Source organism: Adiantum capillus-veneris, chromosome 22 (assembly GCF_014529385.1).
Source record: "Adiantum capillus-veneris isolate H3 chromosome 22, ASM1452938v2, whole genome shotgun sequence".
Taxonomy (NCBI): domain Eukaryota; kingdom Viridiplantae; phylum Streptophyta; class Polypodiopsida; order Polypodiales; family Pteridaceae; genus Adiantum; species Adiantum capillus-veneris.
In genome coordinates this window covers 98,577,211-98,590,905 of record NC_140952.1, presented here as the reverse complement: position 1 = coordinate 98,590,905, position 13,695 = coordinate 98,577,211, and the positions used below count along the sequence as shown (strand labels likewise).

Below are 13,695 nucleotides of genomic sequence, written 5' to 3'. Positions count from 1 at the left end.
TGAACGGATACGACCAGCACCTAGGGACTTCATCGCGACACATCATTTCGAATTGGGCGCCAGTGTCAGTCCCAGAGACTCATATTCTCCACATGTGGAATATGTCTCAAGTAAGGATGCCAGGAAAAGTGACATCCATCAAGTACGAGCTGTACTTGTGTGTGGAGGTAACTACAAACACTCTGCGACGCGAGTGAGAGGGACCCTCATTATCATGCTCCACACTGGCTAAACCAAACTCCTTGAGTTCCTAGACCATGTTGTATCCCATGTGACAACATGTGCCAAATCGAACCCTACAAGTAGGTTCGTAACAGCATAAGGCAAAAAGGTAGATTGGACACTTGGCCCAAAATACTTTGTGCCGACATGCCCTTGGCATGGCTCTGTAACATTCAAGCGTACTTATACGTCTTGAAATAAAAACAAGCAAAGCATACAAAAAATGGAATAACACCAAATTAATAGATGCGTACCTGGAGGTTTGAACGTAATGTTCACTCACCAGTATGCAAACGGAGAGGAGCACGTCTCCTACCTGAAAAAAACAAACAACATTGCACTGGGAACCGTGGATGTTGCCCTCGCAATCCAACCCCTTTGGTTAAAATCTACATAGTCAAACCCTTTGGTAAGACCCTTTGTAGAAACTGCTCAACTGGTAGGTAACAGTAACCAATATAGGTAACCGTGTACGTAATGATTGAAATCAACTTGAAAAGTTGAAGTTGTCCGCTACCGCGTGGTAGATTGCAGAATTCTTTCCTTGAAAGTCTAATTGGGAGAGATCAAACTGTGATCCTCAATGCAGATCAATTGTGATCTGCAATGCCTATGGGGTGATGTAGCAGTCACCCGCCGGGTCGTACCCCAAAACAATATGTCCATAAGACACTCCGTAGTGCCATGGGGAGAGCAGGAAATCCACACAAGTGAACTGCTTAGTTCTTGTGGATAGCCATGCTGTCGTAACTGATTGCTGTATCTAACTTCCTTGTAGAGATCAGCTGCTGTGAGGTGAAGATTATCAAAAACTCAACTTGCGTGTCGCACTGAAAACTTGTAGTGCAAAAATGACATCCTAAACATCCGTAATGACAAGACTCTTGCTTGTCCATTAACGTCGATGTTGACTCCCCTGGGTAGATCTGGTCGAGCTGGAGAACAATCTCCCAAGGAATACCAACAATTGGGTCTTACCCAAGATCTGACAATGACTCTTAGCCAGTGTGTGTGGCTCATAGCCCTTGTGGCAATTAGTGTTCAATAGAGGAACCGATGAAGACTAATTTAGATGGCGTCTTGCCCAATTTCTAGGTGAGAGTTAGAGTACCTTGTCTCAGGCTGACTTACCAGCAAAACATGTATCAAAAACGTCTTATAAGAGTTTTTTTATTCTTGAAAGAAAGAAGAAAAGGAGAGAAAAAAAGAGCATGCTGGGCTGAGGAACTTTCCTTAAATTTGTAGAGTGTGCCCAGAATGTGTGCCCTTAGACATCTTATGCCTGAATTGCAACTTACCCTAAAAGCATTCCACAATCTGTTTGTATGATGCTCGCATCGAGAGAGGCAATAGAAAGCACAAGTTAAATCTTGACCATCTACCGTGTAGGGTCGTGACTGTAGGAGGATGACTTGATAGCAACCAACAATCCATCCGTACTCTGTCTGTGACAGAGTTGCGAGTGTGTTAGCGGAAGCGTAATGCATGAAGTGGTGGAATCCATGCCACCTGCTTAGCATGCCTTGCATGCAAAAGCGTAAGCCCTTGGCTACTATGACAGCCTCAAGGGTGAGAGCCGAAACCAAAAGTGCCATGCACAATCGGCATTGGTAGTGGTACATCATAACGGAATATCACCACCTCTAAAATGGGAGCAAGCTGCTGGTCATACCAGTTCCCCAAAATTGTGTGCCATTGCCTGTGATCCCATGTCAATGTGCAGTAACGCGACACAAGGGAGAAGCCTTGCTTCGTGTAAAAGTGCCAAAGCACTTTGCTTTGCACAATGACACTAATTGCGAAGGAAAGTGTAACCATGGAAAAAACAAGAAAAACGTAAACTTGGCTAACCTGGTTGTTGTTGCTATAACTAGTTGTCCCGAGATTTTGTGGAAGAAAACTCGCTCAAATGAAGGTCATAACCCTCTTTGTTGGGCAAGAGAGAGTTGGCATATATATATATCATATACATGCTCTGAAATATCCTGCCGTCATATGTAGAAATTTTCCTAGGGCGTGTGCTCATAGCATACCCCACCTGCAAGATTCTTAAATTGAAGCCTTGCTTCACATAAATATGTGTGTGTTGACAGCCAATCGGATGTGGCTGCAAATATCATGGCAGCCTATGTTGGCTTGGAGAGACAGTTCCAAGGAGTGGGCCATGAAGAGCAACTTGCTGCCTTCAACAAGTCCAGTAATAGGCCTTGCCTTTTAAAGAAAATGGAACCTTTGACGAGCGTGCTCTATCAAGGTAGGTAGGAGAAGCCATGACTTAGATAACTATGTCTGGCCTCATTGCCAATAAATGCTATCAGTGAGGACAGATGTCATAGCAAAGAGAGTCGACCTTGTCGATCATGCACAAACAATTGACCGTGTCAAAGTGTAATGTAATGGAAAAATAGTAGAACACGTGAAAATTATGCCGCTCGTACCTGCTTGGCTCTATGAATGATAGCCGTGATCATCCATGCTAGTGCATACTAGAGTTATCAAACACATGCTCAATACTACTCTACTTCTTGCTGCCAAGGGCCTTGCCCAATGTGCAACAAATTTGGAATCTTGTGCGAACTTCCATGCTCTTACCTACTAGATTTGAGTGCCATGGATCGTGATAATCAGCACCCTAGCATTAGTGTTGGTATCACCACATGGTGCGGTTTAACGATGTATACGTATAGAAGCCTTGCTTCTCCGCACCCCTAAACTCAGAGGGAAAGAAAGAAAAGCTCGTGCCAGACTTTCAGAAATTGGCCATGCCGAGGTCTGTGCACCTTGAACAAGAGCGTTGCCGTAGAATCATTCAAGCCTTGCTTGATAAACTCTACCTATCCCTTGGGCGGAAACCATTGCACCAGCTGGAATTCACAAAACCAAACAAAGTGCAGAGGATTGTAAAGAATGCAAAAGTAATGCCGAAACAAAAACAAAAATACCTGGAGCGTTAGCAGATGCACCTTGAAGCCTCGCCAAGATGCCAACCCACGACCGTGTCGTGCATGGTATTGGATCTCTCCCGTGGGATCCATAAATTCTCGAGTCTGGTGTCCAAATCTGTACTAGACTTGGTATTGCTTGAATCTGGGAGTCGGCCGGATTCCTTTCAAAACAATCGGCGTCCGTCGCTAGTGATGCCTTGCATGTGATTTCCAATCCATGTCGAAGTTAGAAACCTTGCATCATGGCAAACTAAACGCCCTGCTTCCCAAGCACTGTTTGCCTTGGACTCTGCTTGCAATCCCGACATGGAGAGGTTTCGAGAGGTAGCTTGTAAATTTTCTGCACATGAACTTGAATCGCATGTCCCTCTAGAGCCATGGCTCCTTTGCCTGCCCAATCGGAGCTTTGCATGCCTGAGCGGACGTGGGGCCTTGCCCCTACCAAGGGGATGGGTTGATAACCCTAAAGTAAATTAAACAAAAAATCGAAAAAAAAACTCCCTGCAGGTAGCAGCGATGGCGGCCTTGCGCTCATCGATTGACTAAGCCCTGCGGGCAGATGGGTTGCGCAACCTGAGGCCCCACCGTGTCGAAAGTTACAGCACAACCCCCCGCGCTGCCGTAGACACCCACATCGTTGGTTTTGGTGCAGGTCCGCTGGCGGCCTCCTTCCCGCAAGCACCGTTTCCCACCATACCTACCTCCCTTCGATTCTGCACTTAAGAGGCTCCTCCTGCGGCTCTGTGCCTTTCAAGGGGTCATGCCCACGACCTCGACCTCCCTTCAAGGACCACGCCTTCCCCGCCTGTCAAGGGCGCTTCTCCCCCATCGAGAATAGCATGAGCATGCAAAGGAAGGTCCACGACCCGAGAGAGAGAGAGAGAGAGAGAGAGAGAGAGAGAGAGAGAGAGAGAGAGAGAGAGAGAGAGAGAGAGAGAGAGAGAGAGAGAGAGAGAGAGAGAGAGAGAGAGAGAGAGAGAGAGACCGAGCTTCCGTGAAAGCCATGCATCACCATGAACAATCACCATCTCCGTCTTCCCTGCTCCTTCCTCTCCACCTTGCTCTGATACCAATGTGAGACCGCGGGGGATTGGACCATGCAACTCTCCACCCAACCGTGCTATTTATAGACTCCTAGCCTCTAAAGATAGCGCCCCTTGACCGCATGTCCGTCCTGGCCCTTGGCCCTGCCCTTGGCCTGGCATCAAGCATTTAACTTAGAGCGTCTGATACAATATTATATTGATCCTTGCGATACCGTAGCTGAGCATTATACTCTTGAAGAATCTCAGTCCACCTGGCCTTTTGACCCTTCAAACTTTTTATTGGGTAAACCACTTAATACTTTCATGGTGAAACACAACTTCAAACTGAGTTCCATATAAATAATGTTGCCATTGCTTAAGGACATACACAAGAACATATAGTTCTCGTTCATAGGTAGAATAGTTCTAATGTGCTCTATCAAGATTCTTGCTCTCAAAAGTAATAGGTCTTCCATCTTGAATCAAAACCTCTCCAATAGCCCTATCATTGGCATCTATTTCAACTACAAAGGATTTTGTAGTATCGACAATAGCCAAAATAGGAGCTACAACAAGAGTTGTTTTAAGTTTGTGAAAATTGTAATGTTGCTCATCACCCCAATGGAAAAACTTACCTTGGCCTTTCAATTAAGTCATCATGGGGACAACAATTTTTTCATAGTCTTTGAGAAAATTACAGGGAAAACTTGCTAAACCCAAAAAAAATTGGAGTTCTTCCAAATTAGCGGGATGTGGCCACTTAAGAATAGAATCTACCTTAGACGTATCCATTTGTATACCTTGAAAGGATATAACATGACCAAGATATTGAGTTTTTGTCTTAAGAAAATCACATTTGCTCATCTTAGCATAGAGTTGTCGTTCTCGAAGTAAATCAAATACTATCAAAGGTGTTCCAAATGCTTTTCCTCAGTAGCAGTATAAATGAGGATGTCACCTAGAAATACAATGATAAAATTTACCCAAATAGGAATGTAAGACACTACCCATCAATGTCATAAAAGTAGCAAGAATATTGGATAATCCAAATGGCATGACCAAAAACTCATAATGTCCAAACCGTGTTCAAAAAGCAATTTTGGAAATATTAACAAGTCTAGTATGAACTTGATTATACCCAAATCATAGATCCATCTCTGTAAAATAGCGTGCTCCATCGAGTTGATCAAATAACTTGTCAACATGTGGCAACTGATACTTATTCTTAATAGTAACCGAATTGAGACCACGATAGTCAATGCACATACGCATTGAACCATCTTTTTTCTTGACAATAAAATTGGTGAGGCCCATGGTAAAGAACTAGGCCAAATAAAACCTTGACAAAGATAGTCAGTTAACTGACGCTCCACTTCAATAGATTCACTTTGACTTATGATTAGGTGGTTTACTTATAGGCTTAGTACGAGGAATAATATATGTAGCATGATCTACAGGACGTTCAGGAGGTAGTCGTGTAGGCAAATCTTTAGGAAATTCATTTTTGTATTCTGTAATAACTCTTGAAGATGTAAACGGTTATTGTTACTTGATTTAGCTTCACTTAGAGTAGGAAGGTTCTTAACATTCACTGTATGAGCAAGCAAAAGTTTTAAAAATAAGTCTGGCTCTTCTTTTGGGTCTAGAAATAAGTTAACAATGTTCTCAGTTTTATTCTCAACCTTGAATGTGCTCATAACATTATCACATTTACTCTTAGTATTTAGTTATGAACAAGACATACTAGAAGAAGAGAGAGAAGACTGCGACATTAAGGAAGGTTGTTGAGAAACATCTTGACACACATCAAAACTTGAACTAGACAATAAACGACACAAGAAATAACAAAGAAAAGTTTCTTCTATTTTATCTCCATGAGAGAGTTGGGAAAGCTTAGCAGTACATATGAGTGGAGATGGTGGTACTTTCTTTTCTCCTAAGAGGAACACATGGCCATCAAACATGAAAGAGTTATGCTCATAGCTTTGTTTCAAAGAAGGTCCTAACCCATACAACCACTCCCAACTTAGAACTACATTAGTCCGGTCCATATTCATTACGTGGAAATTTAATTGCATTGTATGCCCTTGTATTTCCAATGGAACATCATGAATAGAAATGCCCCAGACTTTAGAATCCTGACCCGAATCATCTCTACCTTATAGCTATGAGTGTTGGGTGACTGTGGTAACTTCAACTTCTTAACCAACTTCTATCTAAGAAAGTTATGAGAGTTTCCGTCATTAACCAAGATACACACCCTGTGTCCCTTGATAGAACCATACATCCTCACCAATTTGTGTGGACCGAAAGTCGGCTCCCACATAGAAGAAGTAAGACAACACTCATGAATCACCTCAATGTGAGATACTTCCACACTAGCTTACTTTGAGGACGACTCAATTGGAAGGAGTTGCACCATGTTGATTGCCTTCTCCTTTCTTGTCCCTGATTGTTTGAATTTAGGACAATCCTCTTAGGACGATTCCCCAAAAAAATTGAAATATAGGTTTTCTTTTTTTGCACGCTCAAATTCTTCATTTGAGAGTGGTCCTCAAGGCCCCTTGGGTCTCTCTGCCATTATTATTATGCATATGTTTCCTCTTATTTTGTAATGTGCGTGCTAGAAAAGAAGATGATTTTTTTAATGCAAAAGAATGTGAACGGTTGGATTGGTATAGTGTCTTGTCAACATCGGGGTCTTCAGTAGGATGAATGTGAGATTGCTTGATTGCCTTATCAAACATCTTGGGATCCTCACTTTCAACATCCTTTTGAATTTAAGGATTAAGACCCCATAGAAAACCACATACTTGTTAAAAATCATATAGGCTATCAAGCTTGAGAATGATATCCCAATATGAAGAGATATATTGGATTAGTGTGGGATGTTTTTGCTTACACTTATCCCATGATTTCTAGATTCTCTACTTCTTATTAGAAGGAAGAAATTCTTTCCAAAAAACAACCTCAAATAGGCCTTGCCTTGAAGTGATAAACTGGTTTGTAAAGCCTTTGACTTCATCCTTAACTTGACACATGCGATGAATATCAACCCACTTGTTGAGAAAAGTATTTACCGTGTCTTATTACGGTCTTTCTCTTGGCCTAAAAAAATTTGGCGATTTCATGCTCTTAAACAATTCCACAGCCTCATGCGAGTCAAGAGTACTGATGAAAGGTGTTACTAATACCTCTAACATGCTCATTGGATAGACCGGTCCCTGGCACAGCCTCGCCGACACGCGGTATCCCTGTCACATGCGTATTCATGAAAGTCACAAGCAGGTCTATGAGTTTAGTCATATATTCATTTAATGAATTGTGCTTGCTATCTAATGCATCAAAGCGTACCTTTAAGATATTATAATCGCGCGCATCCACAAAGCCTTGATCATCTACTAACCCTTCATCTCCTGTGACATCCGCCATGCCAACATACAACAGGAGGTTGTATAGGGGCAAGACTTAAAGAGTTGCAGATAGGAGAACCTTCCTTCTTCAAAATCAAAGGGATGATCTATTAGGATTTCGGATGCCATGGTAACAATATATGCACTTAATAAAAAAAAAGTACATGAGTGCTAGTAGAGCAAATCGGCAACCAATTTGATAAAACTAACACAAACTATAATGAATTCAAATCCATTTTTTGGAATTGACTTTACTTTCGTGAGAGAATATTGCTTGAGAATAAAAAAAATCACTTTGATTTCATAAAAATCTTCGTCTTCTTAAATTTTTTAGATGAACCTCAAAATGCCCTCCAAAAATGTTATAATCCCCAAGCCTTGCTCTAGGGGCTATGCTCTAGCCACTGTAGGACCCGTGTCGTGGCACTTGGACCTTGGACATTCACATCGAGTAAAGTTGTTTCTAGAACTCTTTTTAAAAAAGAATGTTGGTGAACAATGAATATTGCAATGTAGATCTTTGTAAGGTCATCACTATTAGTATTGCACAATAGGACTTTATTGTTAAATTTTACATTGATTAGGTATGTGAAAAACATAAAGAAAGGTCAACAAAGCTATGGAAATGTGCCACAAAGAGACGAGAAAATAAGATGACAGAGGAGAGGAAGGAAAATAGTTTGCTTTGTGCGTTATGTGGAGACATCTTTGGATGTGTGTTTATGAAATGCATCTCTACATCTCTCCCTCCTTCTATATACAAACCACTGTCAAGAGTGGTGGGTTGGATACCAGCCAATCCGGACCACTGATGCATACATAACAAGACGTCCCAAGGACGAACGACACTGTTGGAGGCGACTAATTACTCTCCAAGAGACATTGAATCCAATCGGAGTACACGCTGTCGCATTTCGATGAAAGTCCAAGTGGTCTGAATTTAGTTCAAAATCATGACCCAAGAGGTGAATTGTTCACACCATCATGTGGAAATGTCATTTCCCTCATGCTCCATAGGGTCCTCATTCAATCATACTAAACTGAACTCAAGGCAATCCTTCACCAAAAAGAAATTCTTGCTTCAACCAAGAGCAGCCATAACGATGTGAAAGGTTTTGCCTATGCATAGAAATAGCCCAACAGCAATTGAAAGAGGTTTGCACCATGAAATCCACACACTTTTTGTCATCAATTGGCCTCCATAACATCCTCCAAGCATACACAGCAAAACGCAAATGCTAGTCTTTGCGCAAGGACCCTTGTGTGGGTTCTAGAAGAGAAACAACACTTTAGATCACTATCATCAAACTGATTTCTGGCTGCCTTCTGAATCCTTCGAGCGTTATTTCTCAAGAATGAAATCACATGGCAATCAAAACCTGAGGCACAATTACTTCTTTCTAAACAAATGTTTCATAACAAAAAATTCTCTCTTACGAAGTTCTACCACACTGCTACTTCGCTTATAGCAATTAAACGTTTCGTAATAAAAGGTTCTCTCTTATGCAATTTGAAAACACTTTGCCACTTCGCTTGTTCCGCTGATCCAAACTGTTGTTAAAAATAAACTTTGACACTTGCCTCCCATGTTCACCACATGAAAAAAGATATCAATACATTTTCTCAAACAAGTTTCAATTTCTGCATTCCCTGCAGCAAAGTACACACAAACAAGAAAATACGTATACATCATTGATCATTTGGGACCGTCGCAATATTTACAAGGCGAGCAATATGCTCCTTAAAAATTTGAATAGCCCATTCAAAAATACAAATAGGGGCGGTCAACGCACAAGGAATCACGTGAACCCCTTATTACAAGCATGTCATGCTGTTCAAGCATGCACCTCTGAAACACAGCAAGTACAACAGAAGCAGAAGAAGTAAATGTGTGATCACCATTTCTCTGCCATTATAGCTTTGCCAACATGTACAATTCATCTGTTCAAATTTTAGCATGTATATTACTGTCAAGCCTTCACCGTGGCACCACCGATGCAAGCCCACAAAATTTGCGGGCTTAGACCCACTTTGGGTCAAAGTGTCAATCCAGATTCAAAACAGACTACTCCCGCTTGGTGGTGTTGTTGGGTGATTTTTCAATTTTCAACAATCTCTTTGTTTCCTCTGCTTATCCACAATCAATATGAACGGAAGCGAGCTCACATCCAGTACTGCACCGAATAGCCATGCACCCATCCCACTACATCCCTGCTTTTTGAAGTGGAGGCCAACCAGTGCAACAGACGCAAATGACATTATGACATACTGGGCAATCTGGCAATACCTCACTGCATTGTCCAAACGTGGTGCAAACCCAAGTCTGCAAAGGAAGAAATACACATACATGATGATGTAGAGCCCGGTGCTGCTCAGCAGAGTAAGAATTTGAAGCGATTGTGAAAATTGCAGCCACAGAAAGCACATGATGACAACCATGGAGTTGCGGAATACATGTCCTGCGCTCGGATTTTGCTTCTGAAAGATTAGAATGAAAGTGCCGATAAATTCATACAATTTGCTGAGGTAGAAGATGTAGGACCAGAAGAAGACTCGCCCCGCGGGACGCGTGCCAAGTGGGAAACAGAGAATCCATTCGAAGGAGGTTTTGGATCTTTGCCAAAGCCAACGGGTCTCCGCAATTTCTACTGCCGCAGATTGCCAACACCCGACAAACATGAGAAGAGAAGCGAGCAGTAAAGCAAGGTTATAGAGAGCAGGAATTGGGCCCAATGGCACAGGCCGCCTTCGCCATAGCAAACTGAGCTTCACCACTTGGACAGCAAGAACGTAACCCAACACGGAGAGAATGAGGAAGAGCCAAGATGAGCCCCATACATTGTGATCCCAGTGAAATTCGGCCACAATCGGGTGGTGGGCGAGCCAATAGCGGAGAGAAGACGTGCTTTGATGAAGAGGATGTCTGCTGTGAGAGAAGAATCTACTCTCCACCATAGCTGGGAAGCTTTTGGAGCTGTGAAATGGAGGGGAAGAGGGGGACTTTCTGCGAGAGAGGAAAAGGAAATAGCAGAGCGCCGGTGACGGGCGGGGGAGGCCTAGGTGGGTGCAGGAGTTGAAACCCTAAACACACGCAGAAAAACCCTGAACACACGCAGTCGGGGGAGCTTGGAGAGGGAGATAATAAATTTTCTACCTGGTTTGAATCCTTCTCTTCTGCACGCTTTACTGCCCCATAGCAAATCGAGAGGCGGCCTTTAATAGACGCCAATAAACAACCTGAGATTCCACCATTTTCCCAAATTAAAAAGCACAATTAATTACAATTTGACCAATTAAAAATAAGGGAAGGGAAAAGAAAAAACCTATTTTGCAATAATCTAGCATTGGTAGGCATGATTTTTTAGCCAATAAATCAAAAGTCATAGAAACTATGTTTTTATTCTTTGGACAAAAGTGGGTTTCTTTTTAAAGCTTTTATACTTTTTTTGCTAGACTCAAGCGAACAACCTCTCAATTCCAAAACGTGACTTGTCAAATCCACATTTGTACCAACAACAAAAGCTCACGTTGCACATTTTCTTGCCAAACGAAGTCTCCATAGACCTAGGGTGGGTTCATACTAGGCGGCGAAAGAAAAATGCAAAGGGGCGTCGATCCTCCATGGCAAAATTTGATTGGCTGGAGTTGAGGCACTCTTCCGCCGAGCCCTCCATTTTTTTTCCGACCCCCCCCTCCCCCGAAGAGTTGATGGCCTCTCTCAGCCCCCTTCACTTTTTCACTTTTTCTCCTCCACATTGTTCACACTAGGCGGCGGCACATTTAGGAAGGCTTGTTTCTTCCGCCGGTTCAGTCTGAACCCAGCCCTAGGCTACCATCACACTTCACCCTTTCTTCTTGTATACTTTTTTGGTGTATGAGGGGAGCGGCCGGGCGTGCCCTACTCGACTCCGAAAACAAAACTTCAACCTTTTCCCTACAAAAAACACAAAAAAGAAGAGTCCATGCATGCACATCAGAGTTTTCTCACCAAACGGCCCATCATGCATGACGATCTATAGGACTATCCCTCTTCCTTTGCTCACATAGTGCACATCCCCCACCTAGTCTTCTCGAACGGTGTGTCTCCGATCAGCCTTGAGCTCATTAGAAGTTCAAGAGAGCTGGTTGAGAGGAGATTGAAAAGGAAGAATTCCGCTTGGATTTTGCAAGAAAATAGTAGTATGATTTACATAATTTTCGCTTGAGGATTGGCTTAAAAAAAGAAATCGTGTAAAAGACGCTATCGCTTCTCTCTTGGCCTCCTACAGGCCAGATTGCACAATGTTGCATCCACTAGTTGTTATACAAACTCGGAGTGAGAAAAATAGTAGTCAACTTGCTGTAAATGGTGAGGTGTGATAGAGCAAGTGGTTTAACTCAGGCAGAAGAAACAAGAAAGATGTGTGCTCTATGGAATCAATACACATGGTTAGGAGACACTCTCTCTCTCTCTCTCTCTCTCTCTCTCTCTCTCTCTCTCCGCGGCCCGCCCTGCTTGCTTCTTTATGAATGGAATCATCAAGCCAAAGTGGTAAGATTGTGGTGTGTCATTGGAACTTGCTCACCACTTGTTGATAATGGCCTTTTTGAATTTCATGTGATCTCGGTATTTTTAAGGCGAATTTTGGGCATTGCATAAATCTAGAATAATAACTCATAATTTTCCCAAAAATAAAGGCTACAAACAAAATTTCTTCATAGTAGTGATTTTCTCAAAAATAAAGGCTACAAATAAATTTTCTTCATAGTAACGAGCTTCCTATTTTCAAAGCGAAGTAGGTGAATTTTGAAAGTCTATCAATGACCTTCAAAGTCCACACAAGATTGATTTTTGACCTGGTGATTTGTTGACAATCAAGGGCATCTCTCTCAAAGGGTGGCACTCAAGAAATTGCCAAAATTCTAATGTCCATTTTACCTTCAACCACTTCCACTTCCATTCAATGACAATTTTGAAAAGGGTTTGCATTCTTTTTGGCTTTCTAAAACTAGCCTTAGTGAAGAGGTCTATTTCATCAAGTTGCTTTCACCTTGTTTATTACCAAGTGTGAAAAATTCTCTATGGAAGCCTTAATCATGAGGGTCAATCTGGAAAAAATATATGGCACGAGAGCTAGGTTTCTTAAGAAATTTGGTCAAAGGATGCTAAAAGTCTAGGTTCTTTCAAAATTGCTATTGATTTTCAATTCAACTACCCCAATAAACACCATGGATTTTTGAATGGGTTTCCTTAAAAATCTAGAAACTAGGGTAGAGGAGCCCATTTAAGGACACTCAACTTCTATGAACCAATTCAATATCCCATGATATTCCATCATTTTTAATGAAAATCCTTATCAAACGATAGCTTATGTAAAACTCACAAGTACAAAGTATCCACTTCATTAAGTATCAAAAAAAATAATGAAAAAAATTTGATGGATTTATTCAAACATTGTCTTAGGTTTGGGACCCATCTTTTTATTGGCTCCTCTACTCTATGTCCTCTCTCATAGGCATCCTCCATAGTGGATTGTGATGGCTTGAAAGAATAGAGACATGGTTGAGAATGAAAGGCATGAAAAGGGTAGTGAGTATAATAACAATCAATGTTCGGGAAAACATCTTTTTCTTATACTATTGGGTTTCCCCCTTGCCAAGATGCAAACCAAAAACACTAGTAGAATTTTATAAATTTGTAAGATTTTTGAACTATTTTCTTGTATATTTTACCGGTTTTTCTTCCCTTTAGCTTGGTCTTCAACCGACTCATCTTGATTTTCAAGCAACTCAAGGCTAAGTTGAGGCAAACCTTTCTAGAACATTGATAACAATATCATTTTGAAAGACTCTTTTTGAGCCCTCTTGGTTAGAAATTCTTGTTGATAAAGATGTGGACTTTGGAGCATAGAGATGTGGAGTGTGGACTCGTGGAGGGAGAGCTCAAGAAAGACAGTGAGAGTGTGGGAGTTGCATCATCATTTGAAAGACTTTTGTTTGAACCCTCTTGGCTCCCAAAGGATTTGACGTCCATCTCCCTTTCTTATGGTAATTTTTATGCAGTATGAAGGTCAAAATCTTCATAAGTTTTTTTTTTTTTTTGAGAAAACA

The 13,695-nt window shown here is 41.7% G+C and overlaps 1 protein-coding gene across 1 annotated transcript; it reads right to left on the bottom strand.

Moving 5' to 3' along the window:
- Nucleotides 1-8,108: 8,108 nt before the first annotated feature.
- Nucleotides 8,109-10,803, bottom strand: LOC147429881 (fatty acid elongase 3-like). The gene has a single exon (XM_086496070.1). The coding sequence runs from the start codon at nucleotides 10,558-10,560 to the stop codon at nucleotides 9,712-9,714; it is 849 nt and encodes a 282-aa protein (XP_086352196.1). The 5' UTR covers nucleotides 10,561-10,803; the 3' UTR covers nucleotides 8,109-9,711.
- Between the last annotated feature and the right edge of the window lie 2,892 nt (nucleotides 10,804-13,695).

Coding starts and splice junctions, on each gene's coding strand:
- LOC147429881 (XM_086496070.1), bottom strand. CDS start 10,560: ATGGTGGAGAGTAGATTCTTCTCTCACAGCAGACATCCTCTTCATCAA.